The sequence below is a fragment of the Melopsittacus undulatus genome, chromosome 26, assembly GCF_012275295.1.
Source record: "Melopsittacus undulatus isolate bMelUnd1 chromosome 26, bMelUnd1.mat.Z, whole genome shotgun sequence".
NCBI lineage: Eukaryota > Metazoa > Chordata > Aves > Psittaciformes > Psittaculidae > Melopsittacus > Melopsittacus undulatus.
In genome coordinates, this window is record NC_047552.1 from 653,741 (window position 1) to 668,513 (window position 14,773).

Below are 14,773 nucleotides of genomic sequence, written 5' to 3' on the forward strand. Positions count from 1 at the left end.
CCTTTCCCATTTCCTTCTCCCATTTCCTATTCCCATTTCCTCTTCCTTGTCCCTTTTCCTTTCATTTTCCTTTCCCTTTTCCCTTTTCCCATTTCCTTTTCCTATTTCCTCTTCCTTTCCCATTCCCATTCCCTTTTCCCATTTCCTTTTCCCTTTCCCTTTTCCTTTTCCCATTTCCTCTTCCTATTTCCTCTTCCTTTTACCTTTTCCTCTCCCTTTTCTTCTTCCTCTTCCTTTTCCTTTTCCCATTTCCTTTTCCTTATCCTATTCCCATTTCCCATTTCCTTTTCCCATTTCCTTTTCCCATTTCCTCTTCCTTTTCCTTTCTTTTTCCCATTTCCTTTCCCATTTCCTTTTCCCATTTCCTATTCCCATTTCCTCTTCCTTGTCCCTTTTCCTTTCATTTCCCTTTCCCTTTTCCCTTTTCCCATTTCCTCTTCCTTTTACCTTTCCCTTTCCCTTTTCCTTCTCCCTTTTCCCTTTTCCCATTTCCTTTTCCTTGTCCCTTTTCCTCTTCCTTTTATTCTTCCTTTTCCTCTTTCTTTTTCCTATTCCCATTCCCTTTTCCCATTTCCTCTTCCTCCTTTTCCTTTCCCTTTCCCTTTCCCATTCCCTATTCCCATTTCCTTTCCCATTTCCCTTTCCCTTTCCCATTTCCCATTTCCTCTTCCTATTTCCTCTTCCTTTTCCCTTTTCCTCTCCCTTTTCTTCTTCCTTATCCTTATCCTCTTCCCATTTCCTCTTCCTTTTCCCTTTCCCATATCCCATTTCCTTTCCTATTTCCTTCCCTTTTCCTTATCCTATTCCCATTTCCTATTCCCATTTCCTTTTCCTCTTCCTCATCCTATTCCCATTCCCTATTCCCACTTCCTCTCCCATTCCCACCATTCCCACCCCCTTCCAGCGCACACGAGGTCAGAACGTTTGGTACAAACCTTTGGGATCAGCTTTGGGGGGGGGGGGGGGGGGGGGCAGGATTTTTGGTGTGAAATCATCACTTTTTGGGGCTTTTTCCTCCCCCCGGGGCCAAAAAACGCCCTTTTTGGGGGGGGTTTCCCCCTTCCCCCCCCTTTAATGAATGGGGGGGGAGGGGGATTTAAGGGGGGGTGAAACGAACCCCCCCCCCCCTTTAGCATCATTAATGGGGGGGGGGAGGGGATTGATCCAACCCCATTTTGGGGGGGGGGGGGAGGGGCTGTTTTTGGTCTGTAGCAAGGGGGGGGGCTCCCCCCCCCCATTACTCGTCTATGGGGGGGGTGGGGGGGGGGTCGGAGCTGCACGAGGAGCAGGAGGGGGAGGGGGAGGGGGAGAGGGAGGGGGGGGGTAAGGGGGGGGCCACGCCCACGGGGGTGGGGGGGGCGGGGGGGGGCCCCGCTCCCAGCAGGGGGAGGGGGCTCTGGTTGAGGAACAGCCCCGGGGGCGGGGCCATGGGGGGGGCGGAGCTTGGGGCCCCCCCCGCTGCCCCCCAGCACCTCAAGGCTGGGCAGGGGCAGGGTCCCACCAGTGGCCAAGGCTGTGGAGAGAAAGGGGGGGTAAGGGGGGGGCCCTATAGAAACCCTATAGACCCCTATAGATCCCCTATAGAACCTCAATAGAACCCCTATAGAAACCCTACAGAAACCCTATAGAAACCCTATAAAACCCCTATAGAGCCCCTATTGAACCCCTATAGAAATCCTATAGATGCCCTATTGAACCCCTATAGACCCCCTATAGAACCTCAATAGACCCCCTATAAAACCCTTCAGACCCTCTATAGAACCCCTATTGAACCCCTAGAGACGCCATATAGAACCCCTATAGAAAACCTATAGACCCCAATAACACCCCTGTAGAACCCCTATAGCCCCCCTATAGACCCCTATATAGACCCCCCCATAGACCCCCCCATAGACTCCTCTATAGACCCTCCATAGACCCCCCCATATGTCCCTCTATAGACCCCCCTAGACCCCTATTCCTACATGCACCCACATCCACACATACCCCTTCCTATAGGTCCCTCCCCTATAGCCATAGCATGCAGTTAGTGAGCGGGGGGGGGTGTTAGTATTGCACAAGCACAGGGGCAGCCTTTCCACCCCCCCATGTCCCATATGTATCCCAAACACGTCCCATATGTGTCCCATACATTCCCCATGTGTGTCTAATATGTGTCCCATATGTATCTCATACATGTCCCATACATGTCCCATATGTATCCCATATGTATCCCATACATGTCCCATACGTATTCCATATGTATCCCATATATATCCCATATGCATCCCATATGTATTCCATATATATCCCATATGCATCCCATATGTATCCCATATATATCCCATATGTATCCCATACATGTCCCCTATGTATCCCATATGTATCCCATATGTATCCCATATGCATCCCGTACATATCACATACATGTCCCATATGTATCCCCTATGTAACCCCTATGCATCCCCTATACATCCCATATGTATCCCATACATATCCCATATGTATCCCATATGTATCCCCTGTGTATCCCCTATGGATCCCATATGTATCCCATGACACGCACCTTGGATGGTGGCCAGCGGGTTGGTAGCCATGAGCCCCGCGGTCACCCCAAGCACTGAGCTACTGCAAAGCAAAGGGGGGGGGGGAATCCTCAATGCCCCCCCCATTATATAGGGTACCCCCTAACATATAGGGTACACCCCTAATAAATAGGATACCCCCCTAATATATAGGGTATCCCTGTAATATATAGGCTATCCCCCCTAATATATAGGGTACCCCCAATATGTAGGATACCCCCCTAATATATAGGCGATCCCCCTAATATATAGGATACCCCCCTAATGTATAGGATACTCCCCTAATATATAGGCTATCCCCCCTATTATATAGGATACCCCTCTAATATATAGGGCACCCCCCATTATACAGGGTTCCCCTCTATTATATAGGATACCCCCCATTATATAGGATACCCCCTATTATATAGGATACCCCCCCCATTATATAGAATAACCCCCCATTATATAGGGTATACCCCATTATATAGGATACCCCCCATTATATAGGGTTCCCCCTATTATATAGGATACCCCCCATTATATAGGATACCCCCATTATATAGGATACCCCCCCATTATATAGGGTACCCCCATTATATAGGGTCCCCCCAACTCACCCCGGGCTCAGGCTCAGCCCCACGGCGCCGCTGGGGGGGGTCGGGGTTGTGCTGGTGGGGGGGGGGGGGGTCGCGGGGGGCCCCCCCCCCCGGAGGGACCCGGATGTGGAGGATAAGGTGGGAACTGGAAGGGAAGGGGATGGGGTAGGGCCTATAGGAACCATAGGGGTTTATATAGGGCCTATAGGAACCATAGGGGGTGATGGAGGGCCTATAGGAACCATAGGGGGTGATGGAGGGCCTATAGGAACCATAAGGGGTTATGTAGCTCCTATAGAAACAATGGGGTTTGGGATGGTTCCTATAGGATATTTGGGGTCCCCCCCCCCTTAATCCCCCCCTTTACAATGCCCCCCCCAAACCAGCCCCTATAGGTGCATTCTATACAGTGTTTACATAGACCCTCCATAAACAATAGGGAAAGCCCTATAGGATCTATAGGGCCCCTTCCCCCCCCCATAAGACCCCCTTTAACCCCCCCTTTAAAGCCCCCCCATAGGCACTGTATACACGTTCCTATAGGCACCATGCTATAGGTCCTATAGGCACCATACCATAGGCCCTATAGGCACCATAATATAGGTCCTATAGGTGCCATGCTATAGGCCCTATAGGCACCATACTATAGATCCTATAGGCCCTATAGGACCAGCTCCAACCTGTTGTGCTGAGGCTGCTGGAGGCCGGGGGCAGCGGGAGGCTGACGCCAGGGCTGGGGGTGGTCACCTGGGGGGGGAACATATAGGGACAGTATAGGGGCCATAGGGGTTCTATAGGGGCTCTATAGAGGGACATAGGGGTCTATACGGGTGAGGGGCTGAGAAGGGACATGGGGGTATAGGAGGAGAGGGCCCATGGGATGTATGGGTGCCATATGGAGACCTGGGGGCATATAGGGACTAGGGGACCATATGGGGACAGGGACCATATGGAGGCAGGGAGTAGGTGTTATATGGGGCCATATAGGGATGAGGGACCCTATAAGACCCAGGGGTTCCGTATAGGGATGAGGGACCCTATAAGACCCAGGGGTTCCATATAGGGATGAGGAGCCCCATAGGACCCATGGGTTCCATATAGGACCATATAGGGATGAAGGACCCCATAGGACCCATGGGTTCCATATAGGACCATATAGGGATGAAGGACCCCATAGGACCCATGGGTCCCATATAGGACCATATAGGGATGAGGAACCCTATAGGACCCATGGGTTCCATATAGGACCATATAGGGTTGAGTGGCCCCATAGGACCCATGGGTCCCATATAGGGTTATATAGGGATGAGGACCCCATAGGACCCATAGGTCCCATATAGGACCATATAGGGATGAGGAACCCTATAGGACCCATGGGTTCCATATAGGACCATATAGGGATGAGGACCCCATAGGACCCATAGGTCCCATATAGGGTTATATAGGGATGAGGACCCCATAGGACCCATGTGTTCCATATAGGACCATATAGGGATCAGACACCCCATAGGACCCCATAGGCTCACCACATGTGGGCTGTATGCAGGCCCCTTGCTGCCGGTGCCGGTGCCGGTGCCATAGGACCCCATAGAACCCATAGGACCCCATAGGCTCACCACATGTGGGCTGTATGCAGGGCCCTTGCCGGCGGTGCCGGTGCCGGTGCCGCAGTACCCCATAGAACCCATAGGTCCCATACAGGATCAGACACCCCATAGCACCCATGGGTCCCATATAGGGTTATATAGGGATGACCATAGTCTCACCACATGTGGGCTGTATGCAGGGCCCTTGCTGCCGGTGCCGGTGCCGCAGGACCCCATAGAACCCATAGGTCCCATATAGGACCATATAGGAATGAGGACCCCATAGGACCCATGTGTTCCATATAGGACCATATAGGGATCAGACACCCCATAGGCCCCCATAGGCTCACCACATGTGGGCTGTATGCAGGGCCCTTGCTGCCGGTGCCGGTGCCGGTGCCAGTGCCGCAGGACCCCATAGAACCCATAGGACCCCATAGTACCCATAGGTCCCATATAGGGTTATATAGGGATGACCATAGGCTCACCACATGTGGGCTGTATGCAGGCCCCTTGCCGGCAGTGCCGGTGCCGGTGCCGCAGTACCCCATAGAACCCATAGGTCCCATATAGGATCAGACACCCCATAGAACCCATAGGTCCCATATAGGGTTATATAGGGATGATGACCCCATAGGCTCACCACATGTGGGCTGTATGCAGGGCCCTTGCTGCCGGTGCCGGTGCCGCAGGACCCCATAGAACCCATAGGTCCCATATAGGGATCAGACACCCCATAGGACCCATAGGGATGACCATAGGCTCACCACATGTGGGCTGTATGCAGGCCCCTTGCTGCCGGTGCCGGTGCCGGTGCCGGTGCCATAGGGGTTGATCCTCTTCTCCTTCTGGCGCCGGTTGCAGAACCAAACCCTGATCACCTCCTTCTCCATGTGCAGCTGCTCCGCGATCAGCAGGATCTCCTCTGACGTCGGCTTCTGGTTCTGGGGGGGGAATACACACAGTGAGGGGTATTGGGGTGTATTGAGGTGTATTGGGGTGTATGGGGGTGTATTGGGGTGTATGGGGGTGAATGGAGGGGGTATTGGGGTGTATGGGAGTGTATTGGGGTATATTGAGGGGGTATTGGGGTATATTGAGGGGGTATTGGGGGGTATTGAGGGTGTATTGGGGGGTATTGGGGTGTATTGAGGTGTATTGTGGGGGTATTGGGGTGTATGGGGGTGTATTGGGGGGTATTGAGGGGGTATTGAGGGGGTATTGAGGGGGTATTGGGGTGTAGTGAGGGGGTATTGGGGTGTATTGGGGGGTATTGGGGGGTATTGGGGGGTATTGAGGGGGTATTGAGGGGGTATTGAGGGGGTATTGAGGGGGTATTGGGGGGTATTGAGGGGGTATTGGGGGTGTATGGGGGTATATGGGGGTGTATTGAGGGGGTATTGAGGGGTATTGAGGGGGTATTGGGGGGTATTGAGGGGGTATTGAGGGTGTATTGAGGGGGTATTGGGGTGTATTGGGGTGTATGGGGGGGTATTGAGGGTGTATTGGGGTGTATTGGGGGTGTATTGAGGGTGTATCAGGCTGTAGTGAGGGGGTATTGGGGTGTATTGAGGGGGTATTGAGGGGGTATTGGGGTGTATTGAGGGGGTATTGGGGTGTATTGGGGTGTATTGGGTGTATGGAGGTGTATTGAGGGGGTATGAGTTTGTATTGAGGTGTATTGAGGGTGTATTGAGGGTGTATTGAGGGTATATAGTGATGTATTGAGGGTGTATGGGGGTGTAGTGAGGGGGTATTGAGGGTGTAATTGGGGTGTATTGGGGTGTATGGGTTTGTATTGGGGTGTATTGAGGGTGTATTGGGGTGTATTGGGGTGTATTGAGAGTGTATTCAGGTGTATTGAGGGTATATTAGGGTGTATCAGGGTGTAGTGAGGGGGTATTGGGGTGTATTGAGGGTGTATTGAGGGTGTATTGAGAGTGTATTGAGGGTGTATTAGGGTGTATTGAGGGTGTATTAGGGTGTATTTTCCCCCTTTTTCCTCCATTTTTCCCCATTTTCACCCATTTTTCCCCCATTTTCCCCCATTTTTGCTGATTTCCCCCCATTTTCCCCCATTTTTTCCCATTTTCCCCAGTTTTTCCCCCATTCTCACCGCCAGGAAACTCTTCTCCAGCGCGAACCGGACGTTGGTCTCGATGCTGGTTCTCTTCTTGCGGCGCCGGCCGGGGAGGGCCTCGAACCCCCCCAGGGACCCCGAGCCCAGCGCGTGGGGGCTGGGCAGGGCCGAGTCCACTGACATGGTCTCTATGGGGGACACAGGGGGTATAGGGATATAGGGGGTATGGGGTATATGGGGGATATGGGGGGTATAGGGGGTATAGGGGCTATAAGGAGGTATGGGGGTGTAGGGGGGTATAGGGGGTATGGGGGGTATGGGAGGCATAGGGGGGTACAGGGGGGTATGGGGAGATATAGGGGGATATAGGGGCTATAGGGAGGTATAGGGGTGTAGGGGGGTATAGGGGGTATGGGGGATATGGGGCTATAGGGGGATATGGGGTATATGGGGGCTATGGGGGGTATAGGGGGTATAGGGAGTATGGGGGATATGGGGTATATGGGGGATATGGGGGATATGGGGTATAGGGGGGATATGGGGGCTATGGGGGATATGGGGTATATGGGGGATATGAGACCATATGGGTTATATGGGACCATGGGGTATATGGGATCATGGGGGATAGGGAGACCATGGTGTATATGAGGACTATGGGGTATATGGGGGATATGGGTCCATCTGGGATATGGGGACTATTGGGTATATGGGGACTATGGGGTATATGGGGCCATATGGGGGATAGGGGACCATGGGGTATATGGTGATGGAGACCATATGGGGATGAGGACCAGATGGTGACGGACCCCATGGGCTCTATAGGGCTGAACCCCATGGCTCCCTATGGGTCTGTGCCCCATGGCTCCCTATGGGTCTGTGCCCCATAGCTCCCTATGGGTCTGTGCCCCATAGCTCCCTATGGGTCTGTGCCCCATAGCTCCTATGGGTCTCACCAGCATCATTGAGCCACTTCTCGAGCAGGGGCTTGAGCTTGCACATGTTCTTGAAGCTGAGGTTTAGGGCCTCGAAGCGGGAGATGGTCGTCTGGCTGAAGTCGTTCCCATAGAGCTTCCCCATGGCCAGACCCACATCACCCTATGGGGAGGGGATGGGGTGGGGATGGATGGGGGGTCAGGAGGTGTTTGCCCCATCTGTTCCCATGCTGGAGCATCCCAGAGCATCCCATTGTATCCTAGAGCATCCTAGAGCATCCCACTGTATTCTAGAGCATTCCAGAGCATTCCAGAGCATCCTAGAGCATCCTAAAGCATCCCAGAGCATCCCAGAGCATTCCAGAACATTCCAGAGCATCTCAGTACATCCTAGAGCATCCCATGGCATCCCATAGGTGTCTATGGGCTCTATGGGCTCTATCGCCCCCATTGCATCCCACTGGATCCCATTGCATCCCATTGCATCCCATAGGATCCCGTAGGTGTCTATGGGCTCTATGGGCTCTACGGGATCCCATTGCATCCCATTGCCTCCCATTGCATCCCAGTACATCCCATAGCCTCCCAGTTCACCTGGGTGAAGCCCAGTTTGATGCGCCGCTGCTTGAAGGTCTATGGGTGTCTATGGGTGTCTATGGGCTCTATGGGTTCCCATTACATCCCAGTACATCCCAGTACATCCCATAGCCTCCCAGTTCACCTGGGTGAATCCCAGTTTGATGCGCCACTGCTTGAAGGTCTATGGGTGTCTATGGGTGTCTATGTGCTCTATGTCTCTATGGGTTCCCATTGGATCCCATTGCATCCCAGTACATCCCAGTACATCCCATAGCCTCCCAGTTCACCTGGGTGAAGCCCAGTTTGATGCGCCGCTGCTTGAAGGTCTATGGGTGTCTATGGGCTCTATGGGTTCCCATTGCCTCCCATTGGATCCCATTAGATCCCAGTACATCCCACAGCCTCCCAGTTCACCTGGGTGAAGCCCAGTTTGATGCGCCGCTGCTTGAAGGTCTATGGGTGTCTATGGGTGTCTATGGGCTCTATGTCTCTATGGGTTCCCAGTACATCCCATTACATCCCATAGCCTCCCAGTTCACCTGGGTGAATCCCAGTTTGATGCGCCGCTGCTTGAAGGTCTATGGGTGTCTATGGGCTCTATGGGTTCCCATTGCATCCCAGTACATCCCAGTACATCCCATAGCCTCCCAGTTCACCTGGGTGAATCCCAGTTTGATGCGCCGCTGCTTGAAGGTCTATGGGTGTCTATGGGTGTCTATGGGCTCTATGGGTTCCCATTGCCTCCCATTGGATCCCAGTACATCCCATTGCATCCCAGTACATCCCAGTACATCCCAGTACATCCCAGTACATCCCATAGCCTCCCAGTTCACCTGGGTGAATCCCAGTTTGATGCGCCGCTGCTTGAAGGTCTATGGGTGTCTATGGGTGTCTATGGGCTCTATGGGTTCCCATTGCCTCCCATTGGATCCCAGTACATCCCATTGCATCCCAGTACATCCCAGTACATCCCAGTACATCCCAGTGCCTCCCAGTTCACCTGGGTGAATCCCAGTTTGATGCGCCGCTGCTTGAAGGTGCGTGCGAACTGCTCCAGCTCCTCCAGGTCACTGGGCTCCTCGGGGGGGGCTGGGGGGGGGTCCACACACTTGGGGGGCCCGGGGGGGTCTGGGGCACCCGCTCGAGGCTGGAACAGAGGGGGAATGGGATGGGAATGGTGTCTATGGATGTCTATGGGTGTCTATGGGTGTCTATGGGGGTCTATGGGGTGTCTATGGGGTGTCTATGGATGTCTATGGGTGTCTATGGGTGTCTATGGGTGTCTATGGGTGTCTATGGATGTCTATAGGTGTATATGGGTGTCTATGGGGTCAATGGATGTCTATGGATGTCAATGGATGTCTATGAGGCCGATGAATGTATATGGATGTCCATGGATGTCTATGGGGTCAATGGATGTCTATGGATGTCTATAGGTGTATACGGGTGTCTATGGGGTCAATGGATGTCTATGGATGTCCATGGATGTCTATGGGGTCAATGGATGTCTACGGATGTTTATGGGGCCCATGGATGTCTATGGGGCCCATGGATGTCTATGGATGTCTATGGGTGTCTATGGGTGTCTATGCGGTCCATGGATGTATCTGGGCTCTATAGGCTCCATAGGGCTCTATAGGCTCCATAGGCTCCATAGGGCTCCATAGGCTCCATAGGGCTCCATAGGGCTCCATAGGCTCTATAGGGCTCTATAGGCTCCATAGGCTCCATAGGGCTCCATAGGGCTCTATAGGCTCCATAGGCTCCATAGGGCTCCATAGGCTCCATAGGGCTCTATGGGGCGCATACCTGTGCTGGCAGCCCCCCCCGGGGCTGGCTGGGGAGCAGCCCCCCCCCGGGGCTGTGCTGAGGTAGCTGAAAGAGGTTGGGGGTGGGGAGCAGCCCTGCAAGAGAGGGGGGACCCTGGAGACCCCAATGCATCCCAATGCATCCCAATGCACCCCAATGCACCCCAATGTACCCCAATGCACCCCAATGTACCCCAATGGACCCCAATGCACCCCAATGCACCCCAATGCACCCCAATGGACCCCAATGCACCCCAATGGAACCCAATGGAACCCAATGCACCCCAATGCACCCCAATGCACCCCAATGTACCCCAATGGAACCCAATGCACCCCAATGCACCCCAATGCACCCCAATGGAACCCAATGCACCCCAATGGACCCCAATGCATCCCAATGCATCCCAATGGAACCCAATGCACCCCAATGCACCCCAATGGACTCTATAGGACCCCAATGCACTGCATGGGACACCGATGTTCCCATTACTCCATAGGGACCCCAATCCCTATGGGGACGCCAATGCCCCCATTACCCCCATTACCCCCATTACCCCATTACCCCCATTACCCCCATTACCCCCATTACCCCATTACCCCCATTACCCCCATTACCCCATTACCCCATTATCCCCATTGCCCCCATTACCCCATTACCCCCATTACCCCCTCACCAGTACCTTGCTGTCCCTGCTGGGCGGGCGGCAGCAGGAACTGGGGGGGCTGCAGGGGGTGCCCGGGAACCAGCACCAATTGCTGGAGCTGGAGGAGCTGCTGGATGTCCTATAGGGGGCAATGGGGCAATGGGGGTAATGGGGGTGATGGGGTAATGGGGGTAATGGGATAATGGGGGTAATGGGGGTAATGGGGTAATGGGATAATGGGGGTAATGGGGGTAATGGGGGTAATGGGGGCAATGGGGATAATGGGGGGCAATTGGGTCACAGACACACATAGAGAGGACCTGAGTAACCCTGGGGCACTTGGGGGACCCCAATACCCCCCCAATATGACCATTACCCCATTACCCCCCATTAACCCCATTCCCTCCATTCACCGCCATTCACCCCATTGACCCCCATTCACTCCCATTCACCCCCATTCCCATCATTCCCTCCCATTCACCCCATTCACCCCCATTGATCCCCATCGCCCCCATCCCCCCTATTCACCCCCATTCACCCCCACTGACCCCCATTCATTCCCATTCACCCCATTCACTCCCATCGATCCCCATTCACTGCCATTGATCCCCATTCCCCCACATCACCCCCATTCCCCCCATTCACCTCCATCCCCCCATCCCCCCCATTGCCCCCTATTCCCCCCATTCACCCCATTCCCTCATTCACTCCCATTCACCTCATTCCCCCCATTCCCCCATCCCCCCATTGCCCCCCATTGCCCCCATTCACTCTCATTCCCCCCATTCACCCCCATTGATCCCCATTGCCCCCCCCCCACCTGCGCTGTCAGCTGGATGGGCTGGCTCAGTGCAAGCTGTGGGGCTCCCTCATTGGCCGGGGGGGTTCCGGTCTGGGGGGGTCCCTGTGTGTGGGGGGGGGTGGGGGGGGGCGGGGCGGGGGGGGGGTGCGGTGGGTGCTGCTGCACCGCGGCCGCCAGCAGCTGAGCCTGAGCCTGGTGCAGCAGCAGCTGCTGGGGGGGGGGCAGCAGTGCGGCCAGCTGCCGGCAGGGGGCGCCACAGACAATGGGAGCCAATGGGAGCCAATGGGAGGCAATGGGAGTGAATGGGGGTGAATGGGGATCAATGGGATCAATGGGAGTGAATGGGATAAATGGGGGTGAATGGGGGAGAATGGGAGCAGTGGGATCAATGGGAGGTAATGGGAGCAATGGGAGTGAATGGGAGTGAATGGGCATCAATGGGAGTGAATGGGGAGCAATGGGATCAATGGGAGGCAATGGGGGTGAATGGGAGGCAATGGGGAGCAATGAGAGTGAATGGGAATCAATGGGAGTGAATGGGGAGCAATGGGTGTGAATGGGGGTGAATGGGATCAATGGGATCAATGGGGGTGAATGGGGATCAATGGGGAGCAATGGGATCGATGGGAGTCAATGGGGATCAATGGGAGCAATGGGGGAGAATGGGGGTGAATGGGGAGCAATGGGGGGAATGGGGAGCAATGGGGGTGAATGGGGAGCAATGGGAGCAATGGGATCGATAGGGGTGAATGGGAGTGAATGGGGAGCAATGGGATCAATGGGATCAATGGGAGTCAATGGGAGGTAATGGGAATGAATCGGAGGTAATGGGAGGGAATGGGGAGCAATGGGGGTGAATGGGGAGCAATGGGGAGCAATGGGATCGATGGGGGTGAATGGGAGTGAATGGGGGGGAATGGGAGTGAATGGGGTGAATGGGGGTGAATGGGAATGAATGGGGGTGAATGGGGGGGAATGGGGGATGTATATGGGGATGCATAGGGGATGTATAGGGGGTGTATGGGGTATGTATAGGGGGCATATAAGAGATGTATAAGGGATGTATAGGGGTGTATGAGGGATGTATAGGGGCATATAAGGGATGCATAGGAGATGTATGGGGCACACATATGGTAACACACAGCAATGATCCCATATAGGAAGGGGGGGGGGGGGCAGCAGGTCAGTATCAGCCCCAAGCGCCCCTCCCCCCCATGCAGCAGCAGCGAAGCCCCCCCCAAGCCCCTCCCCCTCCCCCCCCATTGCCCCTCCCCCTCCCCCAGCCCCTCCCCCTCCCCCAAGCCCCTCCCCTCCATGCCCCTCCCCCACTCACCCCAGCCAATTGGCTCCCGGCCAGCATCAGCTGATGGGGGGGGGTGGGGGGGGGGGGGGGTGGGCCTCGCCGGGGGGGCCTCGGCTTTAACCTGGGGGGGGGGGGGAGATTTTGGGTTCATTTCAGGCGATTTTGGGGCTTTTCCCCCCCCCCCCCCCCCCCATTTGAGGTGTTTCCTGTTTTGATGCTCTGGGATTTCCCCTCCCCCCCCCCCCCCCCCCATTTGAGTCATCAGAGGCCAAAACAGGAACCGGGTGGGGGGGGGGGGGGCACTTATGGGGCTGGGGGGGGGCAATTGTGGGGCTGAGGGGGCAGTTATGGGGCTGGGGGGGGGCAATTGTGGGGCTGGAGGGGCAGTTATGGGGCTGGGGGGGGTACTTGTGGGGCTGGGGGGGCAATTGTGGGGTTAGGGGGACACTTGGGGGGCTGGAGGGGGGGCACTTATGGGGCTGGGGGGGGCAATTGTGGGGCTGGGGGGGCAGTTATAGGGCTGGGGAGGGGCACTTGTGGGGCACTTATGGGGCTGGGGGGGGGGTCACTTATGGGTCTCTTACCTTGGTTCCGGGCGCGGGGGGGGTTGGGCTGAAGGGAGGGGGTTTGTTCTGCTGGGCCTGGGGGGGGAGGGGAGAGGTCAGTGGTGGGGGATGGGCACAGGGACCCCATGGCTGCCCTATGGCTGCCCTATAGCGGCCCCATGGCTGCCCCATGGCTGCCCCATAGCGGCCCCATGGCTGCCCCACGGCTGCCCCACGGCTGCCCCATGGCTGCCCCATAGCGGCCCCATGGCTGCCCCATCGCACCTGGTGGTTGGTGTCGGGTCCATTCCTTTGTGTGTCTGTGGGGGGAGGGCACAGATCCCATGGGATACACACATCCCATAATAACCCATATCCCATAGTAACCCATATCCCATAGTAACCCATATCCCATACCCCATATCCCATACCCCATATCCCATAATAACCCATATCCCATAATAACCCCAGCCCATAATAACCCATATCCCATACCCCATATCCCATAATAACCCATATCCCATAATAACCCACATCCCATAATAACCCATACCCCATATCCCATAATAACCCATATCCCATACCCCATATCCCATACCCCACATCCCATAATAACCCACATCCCATAATACCCCATATCCCATATCCCATAATAACCCATATCCCATACCCCATATCCCATACCCCATATCCCATAATAACCCACATCCCATAATACCCCATATCCCATACCCCATAATATCCCATATATCCCATAATATCCCATATATCCCATAATATCCCATATATCCCATAATACCCGTGCGCTCCCCGTGCAGCTCCACTCGCTCCTTCTCCAGCTCCAAGGGCTTCGACATCCTTATTGCTGGGGGGGGAAACCCCATAGGGATGTGATGGGGACCCCAATATATGGGGGGACCCCAATGTATGTGATGGGGACCCCAATGTATAGGGCGGACCCCAATGTATGTAATGGGCACCCCCATATATGGGGCTCCCCCCCTCATTTGCATATCCCATTGAGTCACTTATGGGGGGGGGGAACACGCATGCGCAATGGGGGGCAATGGGGGGGTAATGGGGGGGGTAATGGTGGGTAATGGGTGTCAATGGGGATCAATGGGTGTCAATGGGGATCAATGGGGGGCAATGGGGGTCAATGGAGGGCAATGGGGGAGCCCCATTTTGCCCCCCCCTTCCCCCCCTTTCACTTCTGTTCCCATTTCCCCTTTTTTGTGCTTTAAATGGGCCCCAATTTACTGAAAACGGCCCCAAATTGGGTGGCCGGAACCCGCCGGGGCCCCCCCGGGACCTCCCAGCCCCATAGAGCCCCATAGAGCCCCATAGAGCCC

General features: G+C 55.0%; 1 protein-coding gene across 1 annotated transcript; it reads right to left on the minus strand.

Moving 5' to 3' along the window:
- Positions 1-1,237: 1,237 nt before the first annotated feature.
- Positions 1,238-14,278, minus strand: POU2F2 (POU class 2 homeobox 2). Its single transcript, XM_034072281.1, has 16 exons — positions 14,221-14,278; positions 13,707-13,741; positions 13,461-13,517; positions 12,907-12,936; positions 11,592-11,810; positions 10,808-10,910; positions 10,123-10,223; positions 9,320-9,466; positions 7,762-7,903; positions 6,845-6,996; positions 5,496-5,672; positions 3,823-3,889; positions 3,164-3,287; positions 2,546-2,607; positions 1,427-1,513; positions 1,238-1,245 (listed from the first exon to the last, which is right to left on the minus strand). The coding sequence occupies exons 1-16, from the start codon at positions 14,276-14,278 to the stop codon at positions 1,238-1,240; spliced, it is 1,569 nt and encodes a 522-aa protein (XP_033928172.1).
- Between the last annotated feature and the right edge of the window lie 495 nt (positions 14,279-14,773).